We start from the raw sequence: 17,727 nt of genomic DNA, 5'->3' as shown, positions 1-17,727 counted from the left end.
TAACTCTTTATGGCAGTACGTCGGCTGATCAGCATTGCCAGGTCATAGACTATTCCCCCAACTCTACTCACCAAAACTACCACAAGTGGAACCATAAAGGATTTTTATTATTCTGCACAGACATGAGGGACTGTACAGCCACTTTTGAGGGAGTTAGTCTGTAGGAGGGTAAGTTTGACCTCAATGTCAAGCGCATGCTAAGTAGAAACAGTTTGGATTTTTTCGCCAAAGCAGATTGGAGGCTGGGTCCCACATGGACTGAGTTGGAAAACCGTTGCTCTGAACTTTTTTTTCCTCCATCTGAGAATTTATTTTTAAATTTGACTTTCTTTACTTCTCTTTTTCCCAAGAACTGTAACTGAAGAAGCTGTACCTCAGGACCTTTGTACCTAAGATAGCACCGTAAACAGCAACTTGTACACTTTTCAGTGTAGTTATTGAAGTATGTGACAATAAAGCTAATTACAATTCTAATTTGACCTCGACATAGTTCATGTACTCACAGGATTCATTTTTCAGGAAGAAGCATGCCACATGGCAACATCCCAAAACATAGTTCCCTATTTTGAATAATCCACGTCTTGAAGATTGGTCTGGCCATGAAACAATCCAATTACACATCATAACAAAGCTTTCTAACAAAAAGGTGCCAACATCGATAAATTCATACCCAGAAAAAGTCAATGTATTCAGAAAATGCAGTGAGAAAATTGAGGGAGCATTGTTTTACAAAAATCAAAAGACAACTGAAACAAGGCCAAGACAATTTAACTTTATGGCAGTACCTTGATGTGCTGGTTGCTGCATTCTCTGAGGATAGGATTAGGTAGACTACTGCAGTGTTTTCTCCAGCTGTTATAGATTGAGAGAACTACCTCTGCCAGTCCAGGGGGCCACTTTGCCAAGAATTTCTGACCAAGCGCTTTTAAATATTTCAACATCAAGTCTAGTATTCCACCGTTCTTCAGATTGTTCAGTAAAAACATGTGAACATCTTGTTTTTCTGTGTACATAAAATTAAAATTTAATGTTACAATGGATGAGGAATGATTAATACACTAGCCAGCATTAAATGTGGTCAATTCCATTTCAAATTACATCACACACACACACACACACACACACACACACACACACACACACACACACACACACACCACTGTTTTGCAGATCTCAAAAGGTAAAGGCTCCAAACTACCAGTGAAAAATGAGAGATAGGCATCAAAGGAGATCTCATTGCAGAGATTGAACTTCTCTCAAAGAACTGTTAAAGACTATTCTTCCACTGCTGACCATTTTTCAATCACCGCAGAGCAAAATGAGTAACTAGTATAAAAAAGAACACAAAAGGCTTATAAAAATATGTGTAAAAAATTTATCAAAGGAACATTGGAGTCAATTAGGAGTTGTAAAGGAGATTTTCTTATTGAGACAGAGGGCATGGCTGACGGAGTCTTTTGCATGTATTTTCACCAAAGAGAATGCAGTAATAAAAGACGGAGGTATTAATGACATTGGATCGAAGAGATTTATGTCAGTGTGCAACATAGAAAAGTCATCCAGCCCAGATGCTATAATAGTTTACTGAGGAAAAGGTGAAAATGACAAAAGGTCTGGGCACAAACTTCCAGTTGTCCTCGGATACAGATGTGGAGACAGGAGATTGGAAGGTTCAAACAATTAGCAGAGCCATTTCAGAAAGGGAGAGGGGTGCATCCTGCAACTAAAGATCTCATAACCCAATATCGGTAGTGGTAGAACTCTTAGCAAACAATGCAGAACAAAATTAGTAGACATTTGGGAAATAATGGATTAATAAATGAAAATCAACATAGCTTTATTACAGACCAATTACAGTTGACTAACTTGATTGAATTATTTGAAGTGATATTTTTTGTTCACTTGTGGGATGTGGGTGTCACTGGCTGGCCAGCATTTATTGCCCATCCCTAGTAGCCCTTGAGAAAATGATGATGCATTGCCTTCTTGACCCACTGCAGTCCACATGGTTGATCCACAATGTCATGAGGGAGGGAATTCCAGGAATTTGACCCGGAGACAGTGAAGGAACAACAATACATTTCCAAGTCAGGATAGGTGAGTAGCCTGGAAGGGAACTTACAGGTGGCAGTGCTCTCATGTATCTGCTGCCCTTGTCCTTCAAGATGGAAGCGGATGTGGGTTTGGAAGGTGCTGTTTAAGGAGCCTTGGAGAATTTCTGCAGTGCTTTTGTAGATAGTACACACTACTACTACTGAGCATTGGTGGTGGAGGGAATGGATGTTTGTGGATATGGTGGCAATCAAGGGGGCTGCTTTGTCCTGGAAGGTATCAAGCTTCTTGAGTGTTGTTGGAACTGCACTTATCCAGGCAAGTGGAGAGTAATCCATCACACTCCTGACTTGTGCCTTGTAGATGGGGGACAGGGCTTGGGGAATCAAGAGGAGAGAGTTAGTCACCACAGTGTTCCTAGCCTCTGACCTGCTTTTGTAGCCACCCTGTTTATGTGACAAGTCCAATTCAGTTTTTGGTCAACGATAACCCCCAGGATGTTGACAGTGAGGGATTCAGTGATGGTAACACCACTGAATGTCAAGGAGCAGTCATTAGATTGACTCTTATTGGAGACCATCATAGCCTGGCATTTGATTGGAGAGAAGTGATAAGGAAAGTATGATTATACTATTGATTTATTGGCAAAATTTAAGTTCATGGAATTAAACGAGATAGTGCGTTAACAGATGTATAAATTGGCTAAAGCTTGTGGCACAGTGTTAGAACATATCCAAACAGGTTGATTACATTTTTTTATTTACAAAATTGGCTAAGGGATTAAAAGTAGAAAGGAACAGTGAACAGTGTTCATCCAAACTAAAGAGAAGTATTCTGTGATAGCTTTTTCAGGATAAGATTACATGAAACATGAAACATAGCAGATAGAAAAGAAAAGCATATTATTATTTAAAGAGAGATTGTAGAACATAGTATATGGAGGGTTCAGAGTGCCCTTGCACATGGCCACAAAATAAACAACCAGTATAGCAAATAATTGGGAAGGCAAATGGTAAGAATGTTATTTCAAGGGAGTGGAGTATAAAAATAGGAAAGTCCTGCCAAATTTGTACAGAGTTTCTAATGAGCTGTAACTGGAGGACCACACAGGTCTGCTTACTGAAGGAATAATATTCTTACATCAAAAGCAGTTCAGAGAAAATTCATTCAGTTGATTCCTGAGAATGAGATTGCTGTCTTATGAGAAAAGGTTGAGTAGGTTAATTTTAAACTCAATTTTGAAGAATGGGAGCTGATCAAAATCAAGAAGAAACTTTATAGTTATATAAAGAGAAAGCGGTGGTCAGGAGCAACGTTGGCTCTCGAAAGACTGAAAGTAGGGATGTGGTCAGTAACTATGGGGAAATGGCAGACATGTTGAATAATTATTTTGCCTCAGTATTTACAGTAGAAAAATATTGGAATAGGGACAAGGAGCAAATATAAATTAAAGTAAGTAAAACATCGATAATGAGGAAGTTAATTGAACTAAAGAGTGACAAATCTCCAGGACATGCAGTTTCCATCTGAGGGTGTTGAAGACATTGTAAACACCCTAACTACAATCTTTCAGTCATGGTTTGTATGGACTTCCAGAAAGCATTTGATAAAGTCCTACATAAGAAACTGTTAACTAAGGCAGAAGCCCATAGAATGGAGAACAAATTATTGATGGACTCAATGACTGAGTGAATGGGCAAAATTGTGGCAAATGGAATTCAATGTCAGCAAGCATGAGCTTATCCATTTGGACTGTAAAGGATAGATTAGGGCACTTTCGGGATTCTATGAAGTTAGGTACAGTGGATGTCCAAAGAGATTTGGGATTCAGTTACACAGATCTTGGTCATGTCATAAACAGGTGCAGAAAATAATCAAGGCAGCTAATGGAATGCTGGTCTTTATATCAAGAATACTGGACAATAAGGATTGCTTGGATTAGACAAAAACTTCGTTAGACCCCACTGTGAGCAGATCTGGACACCACACTTTAACAAATTTATATTGGCCTTGGAGGGAGTACAATGTAGGTTTACAAGAATAATATCTTGACTTCAGGGGTTATATTATGAGGAGAGATTATACAAATTAGGCCTGTTTTCTCGAGAATTTAGAGGGTTGACAGATGATCTGATCAAGGTCTTCAGGATGTAAACAGAAAAGACAGGGCAGACAGACATAAACTATTTCCAGTGTTTGGAGAGTCTAGAACTAGGGGTCACAGTCTGAGCGTTAGAGCTAGAACGTCAGGAGAGATGTTAGGAACTACTTCTACACACAAAGAATGGAAGAGGTTTGGAATGCTCTCTACAAGTGGCAGTTGATGCTGGGTCAGTTATTAATATTAAATCTGAGCTAGATTTTCTTTTGTTAAACAAAGACATTAAGGTATGTGGACCAAAGACAAGTAAATTGAGTTAGCTCACAGAGCAACGATGATCTAAATGGTAGAATTGGTTCAACGGACTGAATGGCCAACTCCTGTTCCTGTGTTCCTATAGTGAAACACACAAGATTCTGAGTTGGCTCAACACTAGATGGTAAAAGGATATTTCCTGGTGGATGCTGCTTATAAATAAGGTGGGTACCATTTATACGGAGATTAAGGGGAATTTCTTCTTTCAGAGGGTCATTGGTCCTAGGAATTCAGGAAGTCATTAAACATATTCAAGGCTGGATTAGACAGTTTTTGGCTGTAAAGGGAGTCAAAAGTTATGAAGGTATAAGGCCACAACTGGATCATACTGAATGATACAGCAGGCTTAAGAAGTTGAAGGACCTACTCCTATCTCTTGGGGTTTTAGGAGATAACATCTGAACAGATTGATTAGAAACTATGTCACACCTCTGAGCAGGTGGGACTTGAACCTAGGTTCCTAGTCCAGAGATGGGGATATTACACAGCACCACAATAGATCCTTTTTAGGATTTTATGCAACAACTGAGTTAATTGCCTACTTGCATCATCAGGTAGCCCCCAATCATTGATAAGAACATAAAGCTCAGCTGGAATAAGAGAAATCAGGAAGCATCTTTCGAAGGAAACAGAGTTAACACTTCAAGTCAATAAACGTTCATCCTTCCACCCAAATCTGAACCTCCTTGCAGTACATCAAGGTAACCTGCATTTCTTGAAATGGAAGGTGCAGGGTAGCTGCTTAAGATTTCGAGTTCACTGAGAATAGTGCTGTCTAACAATGGCTGCCCATGATAGTGCACATGGTTATTGGACACTGTACCCTGGTCCTCAGTAAAGCAGAGATTATCTGAATCTGCACGGCAGGAGGGCAGCAGGCCGCCCAGACACATTTTGGAAAGACAGTTGGGGCACAATTATCCATGAAGTCAATGGTAGGACTTTGGCCTAAGAAACTTAGGTTCAATGCAATGGACTCTCATAACTGGTCATGGTCGGTGAATCCAGACAGTCACCAAACTTCAATGTTAATTTGATGGCTTGTTTGAAAACAAAACTCCCAGGTCACCAGTATAAAGGAACAAAATACGAAATCATTCCTTGCTATATGAGAAATCTGACAATATACAAATCAACAAAAGTTGCTTTAAAAGTTACATGATTAATATGAATCCTGGGCATGTCCAGCTAGAGAAGGAATATTTCTACCAGTACAGGAGTTTAACATTTGGATACAATGTATGTAAGACACTACAGAAAATAATTTAAACAAGGTCTGTAAATGTACTTGACATGACCCCCTGCAGCAAGATAAAATACAGCTTAAAATAACACAAAATACCTGCAAACACAAAATAAAGGCGTACATATCACACTATCAAGCCCACCTAACCCAAAGTCACAACACCAGCCCAAACAACTGAACAAAACTATCATTGATCCACCATTCAGATGTCCTGGGATTAGTGAGCAAAGATTCTGATAAAACGACTTCCAGGTCACAGTGATGCAGAAAAGTGCATCCAGAACAGATGTAAAGGAATCTGGGTCTGAAAGCCTACCTAGTTCCATGAAAGTTGAAGGATCAAATTGCATCCGATAAGGGCCCATTAGTTGTTGACTTTCCTTTTTCAACTCAGTCTGAACTTCAAAGGTGCCAAATGCATCATCTTCATCCTCTAGATCTACCCTTTTCAACCTAGTGAGAGAACAGAAAGTTAACATGAAATGCCTGCTTTCCACCATTGTGCGCAGGTTAGACCTCAAAATATTGACCACAGCCTACATTAATTAACCAGAACATTGGGCGTTCAAATGGGTTTCGATTGCATAATGACTTGGCATGTACTGTTTTGTGTGTGATGCATTCAGGAAACATTGCAGTTGTATTTTTCAATTAGGAGATAGGAAACTAAAATATACCTCCAAGGACTACAAATCTGCTGTAACTTAGTTGATGTTGAGGTAACTGAGATATTCAAAGTAAAACAGTCCAGGGATATAGAGGATCAGTCACATCATTTGATTTGCGATGACAGGAGATAACAACAATTAGACATGGCCATAAGATGAAAGAGGTACAAAGTTAAAAATGACACAACATCAGGTTATAGTCCAACAGGTTTAATTGGAAGCACAGTAGCTTTCGGAGCGACGCTCCTTCATCAGGTGAAGGAGCGTCGCTCTGAAAGCTAGTGTGCTTCCAATTAAACCTGTTGGACTATAACCTGGTGTTGTGTCATTTTTAACTTTGTACACCCCAGTCCAACACTGGCATCTCCAAATCCTGAAAGAGGTAGCTTAAGTTGGGAAGCAAGAGAGTATCAATTCACTGATAAGGTACAATAGACAGGGGAGGTTACAGGGGTAAGTAGCTTAAATTGTGTAAGTGTCTCAGAGAACCACATCAGTCATACCAGCTAGGACAGCACGAGGGCAATTAAACTGAATGATAGTTTCTGTGTACTGTGTTTTTCTGCATTTCTATCATCTTGATCATTCTATCATCTGGCTCTTCTACACAAAGCTGGTTTTATTTAGTGACGGGGTTGGTCAGGGAAACAGGAGTGCTATCAAACCAATTAGTAACAGTAAGCCAAGAACAGGGAACACAATTCTGATATACCTCAAGTTACATCTTCCCAAGGGGAAAAAGGGGGCATGCTTGGAGATCCAAGTTAAGCACACACAACTGTGATCACTCCAACCTTAAATTTCACCAAGTGCCATTCTCACAGTCATCACTACCAAGTTCTCAAGCATAAACAGAGCATTTCTTTCTCACAGTCAAGAAAAAAAAAGAACAAGATTAGGAACTTGTTACGTGGGCTGATCCTTTCTCTTTGCTTAAGGACAGTTTCGGCTCTCTTACTACACCAATTGCCAGTAATTGCTTAGGCTGAGTATATTTGAAAGCTACCTTGAGGGCAGAAATTTGATCAACAGTTCCTGAAAATCAATCTTCTCTTCCTTCTTGCACTTGGTGTTTCGCACTCGAGCAGACCGCCTTTTTGCTGGTTCCCCAGCCTCATCAGCTATCCGCTTCCTTTTGGAACCCTTCTTCGCCTTGTCAATGATAGATGTTTCTGCTTTAAACATGGTTAATTCAACAAAACACAAACACTTTAGTGAATGATCTACAAAGACAACATTACTGGCACTTCAATACAGCTATCCTAAGCCTTACTTTGGCTCAATTGTCACATTTTACATACCTGGTTCTGAGGAAAAATTCATCAGAAAATTTCCCTTTGCTAGATTTGTATCTTCTTATAGGGGTATTATTATATTCAAAAAGTCAAGGTTAATAATGCAGAGAATGCCTGTTCAAAGCTACCACTGCTTTTTGAAATAAAACAAAGAACTGTGGATGCTGCTAATCTGAAACAAAAACAGAAATTGCTGCAGAAACTCAACAGGTCTCACAGTATCTTAGAAGAGAAAGTTGAGTTCACGTTTCAAGACCAGTGACCCTTCGTCACAACTAGGTGGTTTGGGATTCGAAATGTTAACTCTGCTTTCTTCCCACAGATGCTGCCAGACCTGTAGAGTCTCTCCTGCAATTTCTACTTCAGTTTCAGATCTCCACCCCGCCCACCACATAGTTCTTTATTTTATTTCAGTGGTTGACTCCAAACTGCACCCTGAAGAAATCCACTTTTTATATGTACAAACAAGAAGATTCAAGGTGATGATGGTTCACTAACATCTTCACAGGATAACCGGAGTTCAGTCAAATTTTGCAGTCAAAGTACTATTGCACAGTAAAGGCCATTCAGCTCATCATGCTACTTAAGTAATCCCACAATAAGCAAAGATCACATTTTGCAGAATGTTTATACTTTACAATTGTTTGTGACTTCACTTTATCTCACGAGTATATCCCTGCAGCCTATGGAGGTCATCTTGAGTGCCTGGAACACTCATTTTTTCCCTTCTTAGGCTGACGCCCACTTGGGAGAAACACCCAAGGATTATGGCTCTAAGTGATCCTTATTGGTATTCCATGTGATTTGCGAGCCATCTAGATAAATGGCGATCTGGGGTGGACTTTGCAAAATGTTTTCCATCATCTGAAAAATTCAGAGGCTGACAATACCCAAATGGCTGCCTCATGTATTGGTACAAGCCCTTACGGGTATTAATTGCAGCATACCTCTGGGAATCCTAATCTAACTGCAATTGCAATTACACATGGCTCAGGTCCAACCTCCTCAGAACCAGATCAAACAGCTTCAGAATTTCTGACACTCCAATCAGGGAACTCATTCTATGATGTCCATCTTGTTGACCTTTTTACAATCTCTACAGAGGTCACAGTCTCAGGATAGAGAGTAGGAAAGTCGGGACTAAGGAAAGGAACCTTTCTTCACGTAGAGAGTGGTCACTACCCTAATGGCTGTGGAGACCATTCAATAAAAAAATTGATAATTTTTTTTAAATATTGGAGACTTCAACGGTTAGGCAGAGAAAGAGAGATCATGGCATTCAGATAGAAGATCAGCCATAATCATATACTGAACAATAGAGCAGGCTCCAAAAGGCCAAATGTCCAATGCCTGTGATTTAGTGTCAATTACTTAGAATCATAGATTCATAGAGATGTATAGAATGGAAACAGACTCTTCGGTCCAACCCGTCCATACCGACAGATATCCCAACACAATCTAGTCCCACCTGCCAGCACCCAGCCCATATCCCTCCAAACCTTTCCCATTCATATACCCATCCAAAAGTCTCTTAAATGTTGCAATTGTACCAGCCTCCACCACATCCTCTGGCAGCTCATTCCATACACATACCACCCCCTGCATGAAAAAGTTGCCCTTAGGTCTCTTTTATATCTTTCCCCTCTCACCTTAAACCTATGCCCTGGACTGCCTGACCCCAGGGAAAAGACTTTGTCTATTTATCCTATCCATGCCCCTCATAATTTTGTAAACCTCTATAAGGTCACCCATCAGCCTCCGACACTCCAGGGAAAACAGCCCCAGCCTGTTCAGCCTCTCTCTATCGCTGAAATCCTCCAACCCTGACAACATCCTTGTAAATCTTTTCTGAACCCTTTCAAGTTTCACAACATCTTTCTGATAGGAAGGAGACCAGAATTGCACGCAATATTCCAACAGCGGTCTAACCAATGTCCTGTACAGCCGCAACATGACCTCCCAATTCCTGTACTCAATACTCTGACCAATAAAGGAAAGCATACCAAATGACTTCTTCACTATCCTATCCACCTGCAACTCCACTTTCAAGGAGCTATGAACCTGCACTTCAAGGTCTCTTTGTTCAGCAACACTCCCTAGGAACTTGCCATTAAGTCCTGCTAAGATTTGCTTTCCCAAAATGCAGCACCTCACATTTATCTGAATTAAATTCCGTCTGCCACTTCTCAGCCCATTGGCCCATCTGGTCAAGATCCTGTTGTAATCCTAGGTAACCTTCTTCTTCACTGTCTGCTATACCTCCAATTTTGATGTCATCTGCAAACTTACTAACTGTACTTCTTATGCTCGCATCCAAATCATTTATGTAAATGACAAAAAGTAGAGGACCCAGCACCGATCTTTGTGGCACTCCACTGGTCACAGGCCTCCAGTCTGAAAAACAACCCTCCACCACCAACCTCTGTCTTCTACCTTTGAGCCAGTTCTGTATCCAAATGGCTAGTTCTCCCTGTATTCCATGAGATCTAACCTTGCTAATCAGTCTCCTATGGGGAACCTTGTCAAACGCCTTACTGAAGTCCATATAGATCACATCTATTGCTCTGCCCTCATCATTACTTTTTCAAAAAACTCAGTCAAGTTTGTGAGACATGACTTCCCACGCACAAAGCCATGTTGACTATCCCTAATCAGTCGTTGCCTTTCCAAATATAAGTACATCCTGTCCCTCAGGACTCCCTCCAACAACTTGCCCACCACTGAGATCAGGCTAACCGATCTATAGTTCCCTGGTTTGTCTTTACCACCTTTCTTAAACAGTGGCACCATGTTAGCCAACCTCCAGTCTTTCCGGCACCTCACCTGTGATGATCAATGATACAAATATCTCAGCAAGAGGCCCAGCAATCACTTCTCTAACTTCCCACAGAGTTCTCGGGTACACCTGATCAGGTCCTGGGGATTTATCCACCTTTATGCATTTCAAGACATCCAGCACTTCCTCCTCTGTAATCTGGACATTTTGCAAGATGTCACCATCTATTTCTCTACAGTCTATATCTTACATATCCTTTTCCACAGTAAATACTGATGCAAAATATTCATTTAGTATATCCCCCATTTTCTGTGGCTCCACACAAAGGCCACCTTGCTGATCTTTGATAGGCCCTACTCTCTCCCTAGTTACCCTTTTGTCCTTAATTTGAAAGGTTCTATTCTGTCACTAGTTACCCTTTTGTCCTTAATATATTTGTAAAAACACTTTGGATTTTGTCAGACTTTGCTCCTTTGAAGTGCCTTGTGACTGGTTAAACAGGTGGAAGGCACCACACAAATTCAGTTTATTAATGGAGTTGTTATTGTATTTGTTCATGAGGAGATATTAAGCTCAGCAAGACGTGGAGTTGTCAACTCCTGCAATCAGGTTTCACCTAAAAGTCCTGTTTCAGTCATCCAATAGTGACAGCACAAAATCAGTTGATCTCTCAAATACATAGAGAAGCAAGTTACCTTGTAATTTGGTCCCAGGACTTGCCTCAACAAACAGTTTACCTTTCAGTAGTTCCTTTAACATGGAAAATGATCCCAAGATTTTTCAAAATATACAAGTCAGAAACAAAAGAAGGTTGAGTAACATACTCAGATATAGATATTCATGTGTGAGAACAAAGATTAAGTAGTTGCAGGATTGCTCAATCCTGCACCAATCTGGCTCAAGGGGTGCACGGTTGTAGTGTTCCCACCTTTTGGCCAGGAGGCTTGGGGTCAACTCCCACCTGCCCTTGGGGTGTGTAATAAGATTTCAAAACTATCTATAAGTCTAGCTCAGGGAGAGTTCCCTCGTGCATTAATCCTGCCCTTCACAAACACCCATTCACTTTGAGATCGCACTTCAGCTGCCAAGTGTTTCTCTGCATAGATAGGGAGGATATTAACACAGAAGATTGTCCCATTACTCACCAAAGGTCATTGGAACCATTGTAACTAATATGATAGGGCAAATCCGCTCAATGAAACATGACTACACTTACCTAAGTTCCCACATTAACTTCAAAACCTGCTGCTTTCTCCATCGTTAACATCACAGATATAATTATACTCATCCTAACCTTGTGCTGCTACAGTTTCTGACACACTTGGAACTGGAGTTGGAGCTGCTGGTGTAACCATAGCTGGTGCTGGCATTGTTGGTGCAGTCACTACAGGTGCAGGACTGGACGTTGCAGGATTGGGCTGGATTACACTAACAGGTGTGCTAGTTGGTGACATCAACAGATGTTGTGAAGGGTCTCTGTACATGCAAAGATCTAACATTCTGCCAAGGCTGGGGTGAGGTGGTTCAGAAGACGTCAAATGCATGTATGTAGCCAGTAAACTCTCACCCAGGCACCGCCACCTATAAAAAGAAAACAACAACATATTAAATGACTGTGTTACCTGAAGGAAATGAAGCATTGGTCTTTCAATAATACAGTTCACAGATGCTCCTACAAGTTCTGACAGAGGGATAAATCATAGCTCAGAGACTTAGTCTTCTTGATGACTCAATTGAGGTGCAATTCTGAGTGGATGACAGCATGTAGAGAAAAAAAGGATGGAAAACAACAATTCACCCCACCTGAAATAACTCTTTAGTTCCTCACTCTGGAATTCATTTGTAAAAGGTAATTATTAAGATTCTGCTTGCATTTGCTTCTTCCACAGAAGATATTTTTATGTGCAATTCACCGATACATACTGGAACCTTGAGATGCTGAACCAATTGTGCATATAAACAGTATTACCTATCAGTACAAAATTACACCTGATTAGAATCAGAAAGGGAGTGGCGCAGTGGCCAGCACTGCTACGTCACAGCTCCTAGGACCCAGGTTCGACTCCAGCCTCGGGTGACTGTCTGTATGGAGTTTGCACATTCTCCCCATCTCTGCATGGATTTCCTCTGGGTGTTCCGGTTTCCTCCCACAATCCAAAGGTGTGCGGGTTAGATGAATTTGGCCATGCTAAGTTGCCCATAGTATTGTAGCTTAGGTGCATTAGTCAGGGATAAATGTAGCATAACAGTCTGTTTCCACACTGTAGGGATTCTATGATTCTATGTTAGAATGTGGAGGCGAAAATACAAGTGAGAGGAATGATAAAACTTTAAACTGGTAGAGAAGGAGAAAACAGTGACCCAGATGTTAAGAAGAAAGAATTAGATTAGATTCCCGACAGTGTGGAAACAGGCCCTTCCGCCCAACAAGTCCACACCATTCCTCTGAAGAGTAACCCATCCAGATTCATTTCCCTCCAACTAATGCACCCAACACTATGGGCAATTTGGCATGGCCAATTCACCTGATCTGCACATCTCTGGACTGTGGGAAGAAACCTGAGCAGACAGAAAAAACCCACGCAGACACAGGGAGAATGTGCAAACTCCAGACATACAGTCACCAGAGACTGGATTCAAACCTGGGTCCCTGGCACAGTGAGGCAGCAGTGCTAGCCGCCCACACAGATGGAAGATAAAAGTAGAAGTCAAAACAACGTAAGCAACAAGGGTTCAAATAGAGTTACAATAAGAAAGCAATAAGCATGAACTAGTTAAACCGAAGGGTCTGTTTCCGTACTGTATGATTGCTAACACCAAAGTAAATGGAACGATTCAAGATACATTCAAATCACCTGTGCAGAAATGCAATTTCCGAACTAATTAAAACAGAACTGAAGGCATCTTTCTGTCAGACAAAAACACAGGCATTGATAGACTCACAACAGTATGTGATGAATGGCAGTTACAGGAAGGGGGGAAAGTCTCAGATACAGTCACATAGATGGGTTAACTCCAGGAAGGGTAAGAGAGGTAGGCACCTAGTGCAGGAGTCTTTTGTGGATATACCCATTTCAAACAGGCATGCTGTTTTGGAAAACGTAAGGGGTGATGGATTCTCAGGGGAACGTAGCATGAACAGCCAAGTTTCTGGTATTGAGACTGGCTCGAATGCAATGAGGGATTCGTCAGCTTCCAAGAGATCAATTGTGATAGGGGATTCTGTAGTCCGAGGTACAGACAGACGTTTCTGTGGCCAGCAGTGAAAAAACAGAATGGTGTGTTGCTTCCCTGGTGCCAGGATCAAGGATGTCTCAGAGAGGGTGCAGAATGTTCTCACAGGGGAGAGGGGCCAGCAAGAGGTCATTGTCCACATTGGAACCAACGACACAGGAAGGGAAATGGTTGAAATTCTGAAGAAAGATTAGAGAGAGTTAGGCAGGAATTTAAAAAGTAGGTCCTCAAGAGTAGTAATACCTGGATTACTCCCGGTGCTACGAGATAGTGAGAGCAGGAATAGGAGGATAGAGCAGGTGAATGCATGGCTAAGGAGCTGGTGTATGGAAAAAGGATTCACATTTTTAGACATTGGAATCTCTTTTGGGGTAGAGCTGACCTGTACAATAAGGACGGATTGGACCTAAGTTGGAAGGGGACTAATATACTGGGAGGGAAATTTGCTAGAGCTGCTCGGGAGGATATAAACTACTAAGGTGGAGGGGAGATGTATGTGTGTGTGGGTGGGACCCAGACAGATAGTGAGGAAAGAGGTCAATCTGAGACTGGTACAGTTGAGAACAGCAGCGAATCAAACACTCAGGTCAGGCAGGGACAAGATAGGACTAATAAATTAAATTGCATTTACGTCAATGCAAGGGGCCTAACAGGGAAAGCAGATGAATTCAGGGCATGGTTAGGAACACGGGACTGGGATATCATAGCAATTACAGTAATATGGCTCAGGGATGGACAGGACTGGCAGCTTAGTGTTCCAGGATACAAATGCTACAGGAAGGATAGAAAGGGAGGCGAGACAGGAGGGGGAGTGGCGTTCTTGATAAGGGATAGCATTACAGCTGTACGGAGAGAGGATATTCCTGGAAATACATCCAGGGAAGTTATTTGGGTGGAACTGAGAAATAAGAAATGGATGATCACCTTATTGGGATCGTATTATAGAATTCCTAATAGTCAGAGGGAAATTGAGAAAGAAACCTGTCAGGAGATCTCAGCTATCTGTAAGAATAATAGACTGGTTATGGTAGGGGATTTTAACTTTCCAAGGGTTTAGGGTTTAGATGGAGAGGAATTTGTTGTGCGTACAAGAAAATTTTCTGATTCAGTCTGTGAATGCACCTACTAGAGAAGGTGCAAAACTTGACCTACTTTTGGGAAATAAGGCAGGGCAAGTGACTGAGGTGTCAATGGGGGAGTACTTTGGGGCCAGCGACCATAATTCTATTCGTTTTAAAATAGTGATAGAAAAGGATAGACCAGATCTAAAAGTTGAAATTCTAAATTGGAGAAAAGACTAATTTTGATGGTATTAGGCAAGAACTTTCAAAAGCTGACTGGGGGCAGATGTTCGCAGGTAAAGTGACCGCTGGAAAATGGGAAGCCTTCAGAAATGACATAACGAGAATCCAGAAAAGTATATTCCTGTTCGGGTGAAAGGAAATGCTGGTAGGTAAAGGGAATACTGAACGACTAAAGAAATTGAGGGTTTGATTAAGAAAAAGAAGGGAGCATATGTCAGGTATAGACAGGATAGATTGAGTGAATCCATAGAAGAGTATAAAGACAGCAGGAGTATACTTAAGGGGGAAGTCAGGAGGGCAAAAAGGGGACATGAGATAGCTTTGGCAAATAGAATTAAGGAGAATCCAAAGGGTTTTTACAAATGCATTAAGGACAAAAGGGTAACTAGGGAGAGAATAGGGCCCCTCAAAGATCAGCAAGGTGGCCTTTGTGTGGAGCCACAGAAAATGGGGGAGATACTAAATGAGTATTTTGCATCAGTATTTACTGTGGAAAAGGATATGGAAGATATAGACTGTAGGGAAATAGATGGTGACATCTTGCAAAATGTCCATTTTACAGAGGAGGAAGTGCTGGATGTCTTGAAATGCATAAAGGTGGATAAATCCCCAGGACCTGATCAGGTGTACCCGAGAACTCTGTGGGATGCTAGAGAAGTGATTGCTGGAGCTCTTACTGATATATTCGTGTCATCAATAGTCACAGGTGAGGTGCCAGAAGATGGAGGTTGGGTAACGTGGTGCCACTGTTTAAGAAGGGTGGTAAGGACAAGCCAGGGAATTATAGGCCAGTGAGCCTGACCTCGGTGGTGGGCAAGTTGTTGGAGGGAATCCTGAGGGACAGGATGTACATATATTTGGAAAGGCAAGGACTGATTCGGGATAGTCAACATGGCTTTGTGCATGGGAAATCATGTCTCACAAACTTGATTGAGTTTTTGAAAATGTAACAAGGAGGATTGATGAGGGCAGAGCGGTAGATGTGATCTACATGGAATTCAGTAAGGCGTTCGACAACGTTCCCCATGGGAGACAGATTAGCAAGTTTAGATCTCACGGAATATAGGAAGAACTAGCCATTTGGATACAGAACTAGCTCAAAGGTAGAAGACAGAGGGTGGTGGTGGAGGGTTGTTTTTCAGACTGGATGCCTGTAACCAGTGGAGTGCCACAAGGATCGGAGCTAGATCCTCCATTTTTTGTCATTTACATAAATGATTTGGATGCAAGCATAACAGGTATAGTTAGTGAGTTTGCAGATGACACCAAAATTGGAGGTGTAGTGGACAGCGAAGAAGGTTACCTCAGATTACAACAGGATCTGGACCAGATGGGCTAATGGACTGAGGAGTGGCAGATGTAGTTTAATTCTGATAAATGTGAGGTGCTGCATTTTGGGAAAGCAAATCTTAGCAGGACTTATACACTTAATGGTAAGGTTCTAGGGAGTGTTGCTGAACAAAGAGACCTCGGGAGTGCAGGTTCACAGCTCCTTGAAAGTGGAGTCGCAGGTAGATAGAATAGTGAAGAAAGCGTTTGGTATGCTTTCCTTTATGGGTCAGAGTACTGAGTACTGGAGTTGGGAGGTCATGTTGCGGCTGCACAGGACATTGGTTAGGCCGCTGTTGGAATATTGCGTGCAATTCTGGTCTCCTTCCTATCAGAAAGATGTTGTGAAACTTGAAAGGGTTCAGAAAAGATTTACAACGATGTTGCCAGATTTGGAGGATTTAAGCGATAGAGAGAGGGGCCGAACAGGCTGGGGCTGTTTCCACTGGCGTGTCGGAGGCTGAGGGGTGACCTTATATAGAGGTTTACAAAGTTATGAGGGGCATGGATAGGATAAATAGACAAAGTCTCTTCCCTGGGGTCAGGCAGTCCAGAACGAGAGGGCATAGGTTTAGGGTGAGAGGGGAAAGATATAAAAGAGATCTTAGGGGCAACTTTTTCACATAGAGGGTGGTACGTGTATGCAATGAGCTGCCAGAGGAAATGGTGGAGGCCGTTACAATTGCAACATTTAAAAGGAATCTGGATGGATATCTGAATTAGGAAGGATTGGAGGGACATGGACTGGGTGCTGGCAGGTAGGACTAGATTGTGTTGGGCTATCTGGTCGGCATGGACGGGTTGGACCGAAGGGTCTGTTTCCATGTTATACATGTCTATGACTGTATGACTGCATGCTGAATGAGAAAAACAGACAGTGAGGCAATGATTATAAATTTTCAACAACTCAAGTAACGTCATCAACTTTGTCAAGTAGTGTGAAAATATGGCAGTGATAATCAGAAAATGTCAACTTATCATTTTTGCCAGATGCTGACACCCCAAAAGTAGCTTTGAAGTCAATATTTTAGCAATGAATCTCATTCCTAAAGCTCTAACATGTATCAGGAGAAGCATGTGCAACAGAATGGAATGCTAAATGCAACCATTTGGTTATTCCAGTATCTGGAGGTTATCACTGACCAGAAGTTGAACTTACTAGCCATTGAAATACTGTGGGGACAAGAACAAATCAATCAGAGGCTAGGAATCCTCACTCACCTCCTAACTTCCAAAGCTATTCATCATCTTCAAGGCAGAAATCAGGACTGTGATGGAATATTTTCCACTTGCTCGGATGGGTAAAGCTCCAACAAGTCAAGAAGCTAGTAACATCCAGGACAAGGCAGCTTTTTTGACTGGCACCCCATTCACCACCAACACAATGGCAGCTTTATACAACACCCA

General features: G+C 41.6%; 1 protein-coding gene across 3 annotated transcripts in view; it reads right to left on the bottom strand.

The window, feature by feature from the left end:
• cabin1 (calcineurin binding protein 1) overlaps positions 1 to 17,727 on the bottom strand; it is a 519,061-nt gene that overhangs the window by 481,707 nt on the left and 19,627 nt on the right. For all 3 annotated transcript variants that reach the window (XM_060843824.1, XM_060843825.1, XM_060843826.1), the window contains 4 exons: positions 11,748 to 12,034; positions 7,389 to 7,557; positions 6,031 to 6,167; positions 786 to 1,003 (listed from right to left, as the gene is read on the bottom strand). In XM_060843824.1, the coding sequence (XP_060699807.1) occupies positions 786 to 1,003; positions 6,031 to 6,167; positions 7,389 to 7,557; positions 11,748 to 12,034 (811 nt within the window). The remainder of the gene's footprint in view (positions 1 to 785; positions 1,004 to 6,030; positions 6,168 to 7,388; positions 7,558 to 11,747; positions 12,035 to 17,727) is intronic.

The sequence above is a fragment of the Hemiscyllium ocellatum genome, chromosome 24, assembly GCF_020745735.1.
Source record: "Hemiscyllium ocellatum isolate sHemOce1 chromosome 24, sHemOce1.pat.X.cur, whole genome shotgun sequence".
Classification (NCBI taxonomy): Eukaryota; Metazoa; Chordata; class Chondrichthyes; order Orectolobiformes; family Hemiscylliidae; genus Hemiscyllium; species Hemiscyllium ocellatum.
This window is presented reverse-complemented; position numbering and strand designations above follow the sequence as displayed.